The sequence below is a fragment of the Moschus berezovskii genome, chromosome X (genome assembly GCF_049115385.1).
Source record: "Moschus berezovskii isolate FMDL1 chromosome X, NW_MosBer_1.0, whole genome shotgun sequence".
NCBI classification, from domain to species: domain Eukaryota; kingdom Metazoa; phylum Chordata; class Mammalia; order Artiodactyla; family Moschidae; genus Moschus; species Moschus berezovskii.
In genome coordinates this window covers 74,712,404-74,727,310 of record NC_142488.1, presented here as the reverse complement: position 1 = coordinate 74,727,310, position 14,907 = coordinate 74,712,404, and the positions used below count along the sequence as shown (strand labels likewise).

General features: G+C 37.8%; 1 protein-coding gene across 3 annotated transcripts in view; it reads left to right on the top strand.

Annotated features, from left to right (window-relative positions):
* Nucleotides 1–14,907, top strand: part of CHM (CHM Rab escort protein) — a 279,787-nt gene that overhangs the window by 202,256 nt on the left and 62,624 nt on the right. For all 3 annotated transcript variants that reach the window (XM_055393821.2, XM_055393823.2, XM_055393822.2), the window contains one exon: nucleotides 11,643–11,720. In XM_055393821.2, coding sequence (XP_055249796.2) covers nucleotides 11,643–11,720 — 78 coding nt within the window. The remainder of the gene's footprint in view (nucleotides 1–11,642; nucleotides 11,721–14,907) is intronic.

Sequence of the window (14,907 nt, the reverse complement as noted above, 5' to 3'; positions counted from 1 at the left end):
AGTGTAAGAGGGTTCCCTTTTCTCTGTACCCTCTTCAGCATTTATTCTTTGTAGACTTTATGATAGCTGCCATTCTGACGAGTGAGATGGTACCTAATTGTGGTTTTGATTTGCAGTTCTCTGATAATGAGTGATGCTGAGCACCGTTTCATGCATTTGTTAGCCATCTCTATGGCTTCTTTGGAGAAATGTCTGTTTAGTTCTTTGGCCCATTTTTTGATTGGGTCGTTTATTTTTCTGGAATTGGGCTGCAGGAGTTGCTTGTAAATTTTTGAGATTAATTCTTTGTCAGTTGCTTCCTTTGCTATTGTTTTCTTCCATTCTGCATGCTGTCTTTTCACCTTGCTTATAGTTTCCTTCGTTGTGCAAAATCTTTTAAGCTTAGTTAGGTCCCATTTGTTTATTTTTATTTTTATTTCCAATATTCTGTGAGGTGGGTCATGGAGAAGCCTGCTGTGATTTATGTCACAGTGTTTTTCCTGTGTTTTCCTCAAGGAGTTTTATAGTTTCTGGTCTTTAATTCATTTAGATCTTTAATTCATTTGAGTTTATTTTTGTATATAGTGTTAGAAAGTGTTCTAGTTTCATTCTTTTCAAGTGGTTAACCAGTTTTCCCATCACCACTTGTTAAAAAGATTGTCTTTTCTCCATTGTATATTCTTGCCTCCTTTGTCAAAGATAAGTTGTCCATAGGTGCGTGGATTTATCTCTGGGCTTTTTATTGTGATGCACTGATCTATATTTCTGTCTTTGTGGCAGTACCATACTGTCTTGATGACTGTGACTTTGTAGTAGAGCCTGAAGTCTCTCATGTTGATTCTTCTTTCTCAAGATTGCTTTGGCTCTTCGAGGTTTTTTTGTATTTCCATACAAATTGTGAAATTATTTGTTCTAGTTCTCTGAAAAATACCTTTGGTAGCTTCATAAGGATTGCATTGAATTTATAGATTGCTTTGCGTAGTATACTCAAGAAGATCCGTGTTTTAAATTGTAATGCACAACATCTTGAATAATAGTTGTTTAACATAGAACATTCATAACAAGGTAAATAAAATATTAAAAGAAGACTTAGTGAATAACTGAGGCATAGGAATTGCAATGACAAATGTCTCCAGGGACCAGTCAAGTCATAGAAGAGAAGTGAACTAGGGGAGGAGATGGAGGGAAAGGTAGGGACCACAGTGAACTCTTAAGCACAGGGCACATTTAAAGGAAACAGCTTGTATATGACCATTAGTCTTGATTGCACACTTAGTGTTGTCAAATTTTCTCTTATGCAAAGAAGCCAGCAGTCCGGACTGTGTATGCCAAGGGAATTTTTTTTAATCGTGAGGTCATTCAAAACTTATCTATAGGCGGATTCATCCCATGGATTTCCAGTTGGCAACTCCTTGTTGTAGATAAATGACAATTTTTATATGTATATTTAAGAGGATGATATTTTTCATCAAACTGAGATTTTTCAAAACTTATTATTATAGTCATTCCAAAATTCTTCTTCATTGCATCAATTCTTTCTTCATTGCATCATCTTCATTGCAATTCTTCACTGCATCATCATAGTTAGCAACTGTGGTAGGCAGTGTATTTATAACACGCACATACCATTCCCTTAGTCTAGACTTGGATTTTATTGTGGTTGTTGTTGTTTAGTCACTAAATCATGTCCAACTCTTTGCGATCCCATGGACTGCAGCATATCAGGCTTCCCTGTCCTTCACTATCTCCTGTAGTTTGCTCAAACTCATATCCATTGAATCAGTGTTGCCATCCAACCATCTCATCCTCTGTACTTTGAGTTACTATATAAATTGAGCACCCCTTCAGTGTTCTAGTGGAATTTTTCTTGTCACAAATTGACAGCCTAGAAATATTGGGGTTAACCTTTGACTCTGTCCTAATTATGGTGTTATTTCTTCTCAGTTTCTTGGATATACGCTTTCTGTAGTTTGCACTCTTCTGTCCTGATCCAGGACTTATCACTTAACTGAATTCCTGATGTAACCCCTAGCAGCTCTCCTGCTCCCAATATCTACCACCTTCTTTGAGCTGATATGTCACTTCCAGAGGGATTCTGTTCTCTGCCACATCAAGTCCAAAGGCTTCTATAACCATATTCCATAATCATGTGATCATTCAACTCCTTCTTGTCTTTTCTGAATTTGTCCGTCCATTCAGTTATTGGGCTTCCCTGGTAGCTCAGCTGATAAAGAATCTGCCTGCAATGTAGGAAAACCCACTCAATTGCTGGGTCAGATACTGAGATCCCCTGGAGAAGGGATAGGCTACCCACTCCAGTATTCTTGGGCTTCCCTAGTCCCTCCAATGGTAAAGAATCCGTCTGCAATGCGGGAGATCTGGGTTCCATCCCTGGGTTGGGAAGATCCCCTGGAGAAGGGAACGACTACACTCTTCTGTATTCTAGCCTAGAAAATACATGGACAGAGGAGCCTGGCGGGCTACAGTCCATGGGGTCACAAAGAGTCAGACATAACTGAGCGACTTTCACTTTAGTTTCAGTTATTTAGATATCTATGTGCATTCTCACCTTTCCTTGTATTTTCTCATGTTTTAGAGAGAAACATGCCCTCACCCTCAACAGCCTAACATACTCCTCTTCAAGGCTTGATTCAGGGTTAGCCATCAGTTCTCCCTCCATTACCTCTGGCTGCAAGAAGCTCTGTGCTTTTCAGCAAGTATTTTAACTTCTCTGATTCTGTAACAGGGAATTGGTCCAGCTCTTGTAAAGATTTTCTCTGGTTGTGACATTCTTTAACCCCATCTGTTTAAACACGTTGACTTCTTTCTTCTCTAAACTCCTTTATAATGCTTTTAGTCTGTACCATATAATCTTCAGTTTTTCTCTAGTTATTACACTTAATAATGTAATTTGTCTCACATGCTTGACAAAGGGCTAAGTCCACACCTTATACTTTTGTGTCTATTGTAAATTAATGCAGGGCAGGTGACTAGTTGGTTAATTTGAGCTCTCTCAGTCTTTTACACAGCCCAAGGTAAATTAGGGCTGATAGCTCTACCTTCAGGTCCCAGGCCAGTACTGTTAACCTTTGCACTGAAAAGGTTTGTGAGCCTTTTCCAGGATTTGTCTAACAGAAGTGACTATCCTTTGTTTTATTTTACTATATGAATTGCTATGTGCCAACAAAGGGAAAAAGTGAGTATCTGGGATTTTAGAGGCCTGGGTCACTTTTGTGTGTGAACCTTCTCAGTTTAAAATGTTAGAGACTTGATCAGAGGTTCAGTTTTGGAAGGGCAGTTGAAGAAAATCAGTTGCCTTGGCGTATCAAGAAGGTGTAGAGGGTACATAGTTTAAAGAAGGAGCCCAAGGAACCACAGAGGAATAAAGCTAACTATTTGACCTGAGAGTCAATTTTGTAATAAATAGCTAAAGGGTGAAGTTATTGAACATATAACCCACAGGAGGAAAGAATATGGTTTTCTGAGGTAATTATACCTCAGCACCTAACAGGGTTCTTTGAGAGGGGTAAAAATGTTGTGCACAAGAGGGAGCCAGTGAACATTCATATTTTCAAAAAGCCTTTGATAGATTTTGTATCAAAGGCTGCTTTAAGAAATATCCTCTCAAATCAGAATTGAAAGAGACACGTGGACCCCAATGTTCATCGCAGCACTGTTTAAAATAGTGAGGACATGGAAGCAACCTAGGTGGTCATCAACAGATGAAAGGATAAGAAAGCTATGGTACATATACACAATCGAATATTACTCAGCCATTAAAAAGAATGCATTTGAATCATTTCTAATGAGGTGGATGAAACTGGAGCCTATTATACAGAGTGAAGTAAGTTGAAGAAAAACACCACTAGAGTATACTAACACATATATATGGAATTTAGAAAGATGGTAACAATGACCCTATATGCGAGACAGCAAAAGAGATACAGATGTAAAGAACAGTCTTTTGAACTCTGTGGGAGAAGGTGAGGGTGAGATGATTTGAGATAATAGCATTGAAACATGTATATTATCATATGTGAAACAGATCTCCAGTCTAGTTTCGATGCATGAGACAGGGTGCTCAGGGCTGGTGCACTTGGATGACCCTGAGGGATGGGATGGGGAGGGAGGGGGGAGGGGGTTCAGGATGGGGAACACATGTACACCCATGGCTGATTCATGTCAATATATGGCAAAAACCACTGCAATATTGTAAAGTAATTAGCCTCCAATTAAAATAAATCAATTAAAAAAAAGTCCTCTCATCATGGGATTGGGGATGTTTAGTCATGCGTAGAGATCTAGTTTAAATAGAAGGAAGGAACAAATGGGTGGTTTAAAATGATCTCTTACATTCATGGAGAGAATTTTACAGTAGGCTTTGTTTGTTTTTAGCATTTTTATAAATAACTGAAGAGTCAGCAAGGTAACTCCGAGTTACTTCCCAATTTATAGTTGACGTTGAGAGTTTGTAGATAGTAAAATATAATACTAAGCTGAAGAGTATTATCTGAAGGACTGTTTTAGAAGGCAGTGTGAGAAGGCAGATAAATGGAATGCAAGACTATATCTCTTAGATGGCTGCACTCATATCACATATATTTCAACTCATGGAAGAGATCCAGGAGTCATTATGTAGGGATATCTGAAGATACTTGCCTTGGATATTCATGGATCTGCATTCAGAAGGACCTACATAATTCTGGATGTAATCATAAAAAACTGTTATTGCCTGATTTAAAATTGATGCCTCTTTACCTGTGTTAATTTGTACAGTTTGAGTTTCGAAGATTAGGTGGCAAATGGATCAAGGATTTGAATAAGGATTATTCAAATAAGAGATGAGTATATTGTATCAAGCCTAGCTCAGTTGCTCAGTCATGTCTGACTCTTTGCGACCCCATGGACCCCATAGAGTCCAACCTGCCAAGCTCCTCTGTCCATGGGATTATCCTGGCAAGAATACTGGAGTGGATTGTCATTTCCTCCTCCAGGGCATCTTCCTGACCCAGGGATGGAACCTGCTAACCTATGTCTCCTGCGTCTCCTGTAGTGGAGAGCTGTGAGCCACCTGGGAAGCCCGAGTATATCAGCAGAGAAAGTCTGAGAAAGGAAATTAAAAGAAATCTCATGAAGAACATAAGTTGGTTTACTATAGACTTGTTTGCTACATCCCAAAAGTTTTAACAAAAGGCTTTCTTTTGAATTTGAAAGATCTGTTTTTTAATGAATTTGCTTTAGCAGACATATGGCAAATAGGAAACATGAGATGCTATTAGCCTGAGTGTTCAGACTGAAAAGCTCAATTTTATCAACAACTTAGTTTAAATTATAATTTTTTTAAAGAATAGTTACTAAATACCAGTGCTTTCTCATCAAAAGCTATGTGGACATCATTGTCATAAGCTATATTGAAGAATCGTTGAATTCTCATAATGATTCTGACCCTTTTATAAACCAGGGAGTCATTTTACACCAGAACTGTAGATACATAACCTAGGTTGTGACCCAAGCATGTAAATTGACCCCCAATACTTTGGGAAGGCTTTATGTTTTAAAAAATTGAATGATGACCTGTACTCTATAATTTGTGCTAATTTATTCTGAACCCCTGGTGCAGTTATTAATACAGATCTGTTTCTGTCATCCAATACATAGTTTTATTGTGACTTTTCCTATAGAAGGTTAAATTTAAGGACAGGTGGAAAAGCTTGGGAAATAGAAAGAGAATATATCATCCACAGAATGTCATCAAGAACAGAGAAAGCTAGATATATGGCTGAGATCTATAAGATAGGGACAGTTTCTGGGAGTGAGCTTTATGAAGGCTATGTATTGCTTTTTGACAGCTTTTTCTAAGTTAAGCATGATGATAATACCTTCCCAGAGTGATACCAGTGCCTAAAAGGCAATCCATCTGCCCACAACCTTTTCAGTGAGTGAAACTTGCATCAAAAGACCCACTGGACTTAGATACTTGTACCATATAATTTCTTGAATTATCAACAGTGCTGTGCCCTTCCAAGTACATGGTAACTCCTTGAAAGCACAGAAACTAATCTCTTCATTATGCCCTCCCATGTAGAAATTAGTATTAAAAAGTAATTTTAAAGGATGGTCAGGAGTTATGGTCACTGAGTTGGTAAGACTTAGCTGACCCTAATAACCACACCCCAGGTGGAAGAAGAGCGTTTCTGCAGAAGCCCTTCAAAGCACTTATTTTTACAGCAGTACTCTTATCAGACTTGAGCAGTAACATTTGATTGTCACACATTTCAGAGGGAAGACTGCTCTCACGGATAGGTGTATTACCTTAAATTTGTCTTCAGGAAGACGTCTTCCTGCTACATCTAGTCCATCAACAATTCTTGTCAGGTTTATGTCTTAAATATATCTCCAGTCTCTCCACTTCATTTCTCTTGCTGTGACCCTGCTTCAGGCTGGCATCATCTCTCACTGGTCTGCTGCAGACATAACTGACCTCCCCTTTTCTACTCTTGCCCCGTTGACAATTCTCTCAACAGCAGCAAGGTTCATCTTTTATTTTTTTTTTTAATACAAATCTGATTATGTCACTGTCCTTCTCAAAATCTTTTGGTAGTTTCTCATTGTACTTAGAATAAAATGTAAAGTCTTCGCTCGAACCTTTGAAGCCCTGCATGGTCAAGCACCTGACTATCTCTGTGACCCCATTTCATGTGATATTTCTCACTAGTCATTATGTTCCAGCCCTGCTGGCTCTCTCTGTCTCTCTCTCTCTAATACACCGAGCTACTCTGAACTTCTACATCTTCAAATTTGCTGTTTCTTCTGCTAAGTATATTCTTCCTCCAGATCTCCACATGGTTGATTTCTTCTGGTCACCTAGGTCTTAACTCAAATGTCAGTTCCTCAAAGAATTATCCTGTCTAATCCTGATTATCCTGTCTAATGTTCAAACCGCTGCATCACCCTCACATTATCCTGTTTTATTGTTTAAGAACACGTCACTATCTTCTATTACCTTATTTCTTGTTTATTGTCTCTGTTGTGCACTAGATAAGTTGTGTGTCAACAGGGACAGCATTTGTCTTGTTGACCTTTGTATCCCTGATATCCAGAACTATAGTTGATACATAATAGGCCTAGTTTCATAGTTATTTGGGAATGAAGACGTAAATCTCAGTGCTTATCAGCATCAGCAGTTCTCTTGAAACAGTCATAGTTTCCTCTGGGGAAGGTAGTTGACTTGGCCAGGTACCCAAGTTGCTTAAATTGTATTTGAAGAAACTATGTGCTTCCCTGGTGGCTCAGAGGTTAACGCGTCTGCCTCCAATGCGGGAGACCCGGGTTCGATCCCTGGGTCAGGAAGATCCCCTGGAGAAGGAAATAGTAACCCACTCCAGTATTCTTGCCTGGAGAATCCCATGGATGGAGAAGCCTGGTAGGCTACAGTCCACGGGGTCGCAAAGAGTCAGACACGACTGAGCGACTGAACAGAACAGAACAGATAGGCGTTGAACACCTAGAGGCATATTGTCATACTCAGTATCAACAACCTCAGATATGTAGATGATACCACCTCTAATGGCAGAAAGCAAAGAGGAACTAAAGTGCCTCTTGATGAAGGTGAAAGAGGAGACTAATAAAGCTGGCTTAAAACCCAACATTCAGAAAACTAAGATCATGGCATCTGGTCACATCTCTTCATGGCAAATAGAAGGGGAAAAAGTGGAAACTGACAGATTTTATTTTCTTGGGTTCCAAAATCACTGTGGACAGTGACTGCAGCCACAAAATTAAAAGATGCTTGCTTCTTGAAAGGAAAGCTATGTCTAACTTAAACAACCTATTAAAAAGTAGAGACATCACTTTGCCAACATCACTTTGTCCGTATAGTCAAAGCTGTAGTTTTTGCAGTAGTTATGTATGGTTGTGAGAGTTGTACCATAAAGTATGCTGAGCATCGAAGAATTGATGCTTTCGAACTGTGATGCTGAAGAAGACTCTTGAGAGTCCCTTGGACTCTCATTCCAACAATGTGAGAGATTAAGCCAACTGTACCATTAGATGTTGTAGTCCTTGTAAGACCACCCATACTTCTGACACAGTCTGCACATTTGGGGTATTCCCAAAACTAGTCTCAGATTTGGTGGTTCATTAGAAGGGCTGCCAGAACTCACTAAAAGCTGTTAACTCACAGTTATGCTTTATTGCAGGGAATGGTTGTAAATTGAGTTCAGTCAAGGGAAGAATTGTGTAAGATAGTGTTCAGGGTGGCTCCAAATGTGGAGCTTTCAGTTGTTTTCTCCCCATAGAGCCAGGGCAGTGTTACTCTCCTGGCATTGTTGTATAGAAGTATTCACAAAGGATGGCTAAACAGAGATCACCTGAGCTTCAACTGTCCAGAACTTTCACTGGAGCTCCATCACTCAAGTGTGACTGATTTACCCATGGGGCTGATCACAATCTCCAGCCCCACCAGAGGTTAACTGATATCACAGTTCCCAAAGTCTCCATCCTAAATCAAACTTCAGTCTTTCTTAGTCTTAGGCTAGTCCCTACCCTAGAACTCTCTGGTATGGCCAGTCCCCACCGTAAATCATATTGTTAAGACTGCCTGGTGACCCAAGGCCCACGGACAAACAAGGACATGTCTTTCAGGTTTGGCATTTCAAGGCCTTAGAGATCACTTCTGACAGGCCAAAGACAAAGGCTAGATATCTTTGTGGGCCAGGTTAAATTCTTTATCACACATATGAATATACTACATTTTCTTTGGTTCATTCTCCTCTTGATGAATATTTGGGTTACATGTAATGTATATCAAATAGTACCTATTTATTTAATGAATGAGTGCTTTATGTAATACTGTGTGCCAAGGACTGTGTAGCTTCTTTTCAAATATTAATTCATTTAATTCCCAGAAGAATCCTATATGAGATAAATACTATTATTCTCATTATACAGATGAAGAAAATAGGACACTGAAAGGTCACATAACCTCTAGATGGACTAGCTGGGATATAAATTCAGACAGTCAGAATCCTTCCTCATAAACACTATGATATGCTGTCTAAAAAACAATACAGCAAAAACTGTATTGATCCACATCTTTTTTACATATATCTGAGAGTCTGTAAGATTTATGCCTAATAGTAAAATTGTTGCACTGTAGGCATATGCATCTTTAACTTTATTAGACATGGCCAAATTATTATCCAAACTGATATTTTTTAAATAATATTTAAGATATTTGTATATATCTTTTGTACTCTCTGGCTTTTCACTTTCTTTTGTTGTCCTGATGTTTATCATTTAAAAATACTTTTTTCAACATTTTCTCTATGGTTTAGCCTTTTGTATCTTATTTAAGAAATCTTTCTTTCCCCTGAACTCAAATATATATCCTCATATATTCTAGAAACTTTGTCTTTTATGTTTATATTTTCATCTACCTGGGATTGATTCTGTATATGGTATAAATCAATTGTCTCAAAACCACTTGTTCAGTGTTCCATTCTTTCCCCACTGGTCTGTAATGCCACCTCTGTCATAATCATTTTCACATACTTATGGGTCTTATATTAAGAGACACCCTGGTGGCTCAGACAGTAAAGTGTCTGCCTACAGTGCCAGAGACTCGGGTTCAATCCCTGGGTTGGGAAGATCTCCTGGAGAAGGAAATGGCAACCCACTCCAGTATACTTGCCTGGAAATTCCCATTGACAGAGGAACCTGGTCGGCTATAGTCCATGGGGGTCACAAAGAGTCAGACACGACTGAGTGACTTTCACTTTCATGGGTCATATATTTGTTTGCGATCACTGCCATAATAAATCACCATAAACTTATTAGCTTAAAACCATGCAAGTATGTTGTGTCACAGTCCTGGGTGTCAGAAGCCTAAAATGAATCGGCTGGGTTCCTTCTGTCTTGGGGCTGTAGGTGAAAATCTATTTCTTGTCTTTTCCAGCTTATAAAGGCCCCCTGCATTCCTTGACTTGTGACCCCCTTTTAGCAGTGGCATCACTCTGATCTCTGCTTCCATCTGCAAATCTTCATTGACTTTGACCTTTCTGCTTCCTCTTTTAAGATACCGTTCTGATGACATTGAATCCACTGGGATAATCTAGGATAATTTCTCCATCTCATGATATAATTTAATCACATCTTCAGAGTTCCTCTTGCTGTGTAAGAGAACATATCCACAGGTTCCAAGGATTAGGATGTGGACAACTGTGATGGGAGCATTATTCACTCTACCACAATCTTCTTCCTGGACTTTCCATCATTCTTAATGTTTTTTAATCCATCCCTTTTTAGTATACTCATTTCAACTATCTAAATAAGGTTTTGTGGGAATCTGATCCTTCTGTTTGTTATGTCCATTAATTCTCACTCAGGATAAGATGTATTTCTTCATCTGTTGTATTAGATTATAAGCTCATCATAAGGGAACTCTGATAATTTCATGTAGCCTGGATTGAGGTCATATTGTTCTAGAAAGTTTTAGCAGTTGCTTCCACAAAATTTCCCGGGGTACTACTGACCCAGGTGGAGCCAGTGGTAAAGAATCAGCCTGCCAATGCAGAAGACACAAGAGACATGGGTTCAATCCCTGGATCAGGAAGATCCCCTGGAGTAGGAAGTGGCAACCCACTCCAGTATTCTTGCGTGGAGAATTCCATGGACAGAGGAGCCTGGCAGGTTACAGTCTTTGGGACCACAAAGAGTAAGACACAGCTGAGCTATTGAGCACACACACTGAAACAGAGCCATTTTTCATGATGTTTTATTGGTTAGTGAGTGAAGTTGCTCAGTCAGAGTTTCTCAAATCATGTAATAGTGTAATTTCAGATTTCCAGTCTGTGTGAGAGAAGACCACTGGTTATAAATACAGAAGCATATACATCCTTGCAGATGGATTCTTTACCACCGAGCCATCGTGGAAACCCACACAGGGCTTTAGATAAAACAATTTAACATTTTCTCTCTCTTGTAGTCACTGGATTTTCCCCCTTGATCACCTTTTCACTAAAGTATAGTCCTTTAAGGATCCAGATATTATTAGAGAATATCTCATTCTCTGCTCCCTGCCTTGTTTGTCTCCTAAGGCCTCTCCTTTCCCTACATGGGCATTAAAACCCCTGCCCCTAGATTCAAGAGTTAGGCAAACTCCTTAGAGCTTCTGTAGCATTATCTCCTGTGCTTATTGCTCTGGTTTTCATTTCCTGATTTAGTTTGTGCTTACTTTTATGGTAAGTAAAATTTCCAGAGCCTTCCCAGCTTGTTTTTTCCTTAGCATTTCTTTGTGGTCACTTCTGTTGTGGGGGGTCTCATCCATCACCTCCTGAGGCTATTTGTAGCCTATATACCTTAGGTAGTCAGTAGCTGGTTTGGGAGTGGGGGATAACTGAGCTTTGCTTAGGGATGCTTCAGCTTGGTCACAATTCTAGGTTTTCATGTTGTATTATTAGCACTAATACCTCTGCTGCATTAAACTATTAATCTTATCTCTGAGATATTCTTAATACCATGATAGAAAATAAATAAATTATAAAAATATATTTTTTCTCTTAGACCAGTTAAATTTATTAGATGTTAGATATTTTAAAAAACATTATGTTACCTTAATTTTCAACTTAAGAATTCTAATCCTCATTTTCCTATTCTCTTCCTAGAATGTGTGCAGTGTTTGGTGGAATCTATTGTCTTCGCCATTCGGTACAGTGCCTTGTTGTGGACAAAGAATCTGGAAAGTAAGGATGATATAAGTTACCTTCCTATATTTACACACCCAAGCACAAGTGAAAAATGCTACAGTCAATTTTTAAAAAATGATTCTTCAAAGATCCTCCTTGGTATTAATAACATATCAGCCTTGATTAAAAGTAATTTGTGTTTAGATCCTCCAGAACAAGGAAAGTGAGTTCAGGATATAAAAACTAAATTAATTTCCCTGCAATATGACTATAGCTCCTGATCATCCAAGCTCGGAAGACAAATAATTTCAGCTGCCGGGGGTGGGTGATGAGTGATGTTAGTTTTCCTTGTGGCCTTACCTTCTCTAATTGATTTTCATTAGATGACAAAAAAGCCCTCTGTTATTGCATTTTTTAAAATGGATCTCACCTAAAGACTCATCAGATTAATCTCTGCTAATAATGTATGTCACTCCAAGAGAAAAGACTTTAATGATTTTTAGGTAGATTGTTGTCATAAACTATGCTGCCCTGTTATCTGAGGATGAATTCCTTTACAACTGTATCAGACCTGTAGGCTGGTTTAGGATTGAAATAAGAATGTACCTACTTTAAAAGAAAGCTGAACATGATCTCTTTATCTGTTCATTTTTATATTTCATTTATATTTTTCTAGGATTTATTATTTAGTTACTAAAATATGTTCTTGCCTAAATTACACTAAGTAGTATTTTTTTATTTCTGGGCTTTACATTTAAACGTAAATGGGTTAACTGCATCAAATTTTAGGAGCTGTTTAAATTGCTATGTATTTTTCTTTTTTTAAGCATTTACTGACCCATATCTCTTGTGTGACTATTTTTAGGGATATATAAAGAAGTAGTATTGTTCAGGTCATAAAATACCTTAATATCTGGAACTAGAATCTTAAAAACATAAAATTTAAGTGGTTTTTTCATTTTACAGTAATTTTGTATAGTCTAAGCAGCATAAAGTGTTAATTTCTTATAGGCCAGTTATAGTGTAATAGCTAGTATTTTGAGATATGGTGGAGAACAAATTCAACTAGAATATGTAATATTTAGACAAGGAAAGTAATTATCTAGTATAAGATAAAATAGACACATGGATTAAAAGCATATAATTATCTTTAGCACTTTAACAGAAAGGTACTACAAAAGTGAAACATTAATAATCTACAGTGAAAAATCTACCCCACAGGCCCAAGATATATTGATACGTGAGGGCTCTCTGGAGGTTCATGAAGGAACCTTTATGATTCTTAGAGTCATTCTCCCTTATGCATTCATTCTGAAGCATGAGTATGTATCCATGATGGAAAGCTAGATAATGAATTGCTTGTTTGGTGCTTATTTACTTAGATTCTTGTACCTTTTGGAGTACTCATTCCAGTCCCACATGTTACTCTTAGTGACATGAAGAATTTGCATGGCTCATGTTTGTTTTTTGTTTTTCTTCAAGGATCTGTTAGTACAGTAAAAAGCATCTGTTGCACTAAAGGCTGCATTACCTTAACTTTGACTTAGTTTTTATTACAAACTCTAAATAGAGGAACTCTTCTTTGTGGTCTGCTGCAGATTTCGGACTGCAACAGATAGCTGAAGGCTCAGGCTCTAAAGACCAAAGTTTGGTAGTTTTCAAATTTTAATGTGTCTGTAAATCACTAGGTAATAGATAAACTTGTTCAACAAAATGACCACTTCTTTGCTTCATGCTGGCAGAGTGAAATTGGATAATGTGCTTAGAGTGGAGCCATGAAATTTGCAGTTTTAAGGAACACCTCCAGCTGAATATAATGTAGGTGCTCCTTAGATGAAACTGAGAAACACTGATCTGTAAGGTAAAGTTCATGATTTAACCACTGGTACTATGTTCCATGATGGACTAGGGACTCTAGGTCTTAATTCATTCCTTTTGTATCTTTGTAGAAAGACCTTAAGCATAATAATTATTCTTTAACAACTCTTAAGGCATGCAGTGGTCAGGTAGCCCTGGAGTAAAGTAAAAGGAGACCTGGAACACTGTCACTGCCATGAGGGACAGTGGGCAAGTCACTTGTCTCTGGGCCAGTTCCTTTGGCTATGAGTTAGATGGACTCTGTGGTAGTTTTCGGGTCTCCCCCCAGATAGGACATGTTTTAGTTGAGTTACTGAAAGTACTTAGAAAGTAGTTAGTTTTTCCTTAGCACTTAGAAGTAAATTATCTTAAAATGTTTTATATGCCCAAATATAGTCCATTATCACATACTGGGTAATCTTCAGTCCAGTGAAAACTTTTTAAAAATGTTAGAACAGGTTGTATGTGTCTACTTTAATGAATGTAAATAAAATTGCAAAATGGCTACTTATGCTGTTTATTATTACTTTACTAGAATGTCAGTTTTCCAGTGAATATCTTTTTCTTGTCCATCTTGGGGTGTTTAAGATATAGCCGTTTTGTATTCTGTGTATGATTTTCATATTGGAAAATTTATTCCAAGCCATAAATATTTATCTCCTTAATAGTGGGACAGTTAAAAATTTGACCTGCATTTATAATATTCATGATATGTACAGTATTCTCACTATACTAAATTGTATAAGTGATCTTTAAAAAGTTTCTTTTTAAGAGACAACCAGTACTTCAAAACTGTAAATTCACATCTTCACTAAAAATCCATTGTATCAAGTCAAAGATTCTCTATAAGCATCTAAAGCTAGCATTGACTGAAGTTGACTCAGGCTAATTTATCTTTCCCAAATACTATTACTTTGTCATTCAAAATCAAATAATTGAGAGACCTACCAGTAATAGATATTTTGTCAGGATTTGAATATAAAGCGAGGGATAATTTTTTGAGGGAAAAACCTTGAGTTTATATTTGGGCATCTCCAGCATACATTTCTTTTTAAGTAATCCAGGTTGACTCAAACAATTGTTTATTCTAAGTTTTATAGGCTTATTAATCAAGGAATTTGCAAACGTTTGTATTTGTCTCCTTATGGTTTTAGATTGTCTTATCTCCTATATTTTCCTGTATGGAATGCTTGGCATCCTCTTTCTTCTTTGGTGTGATGAAGAGCTTCCCATGCTTCAGGTGCTTAGCCCTCATGATTAGACCTCAGAGGTCTAAGTTTATTTCCTGATCCCACAGACTAGATCAGAACCCTCTGCCAGCCCCCCAACTCAGGTACCCCCATATAATTGTAAATTCTCTGTAAGAAAAGGCAGGATCTCACTGCTA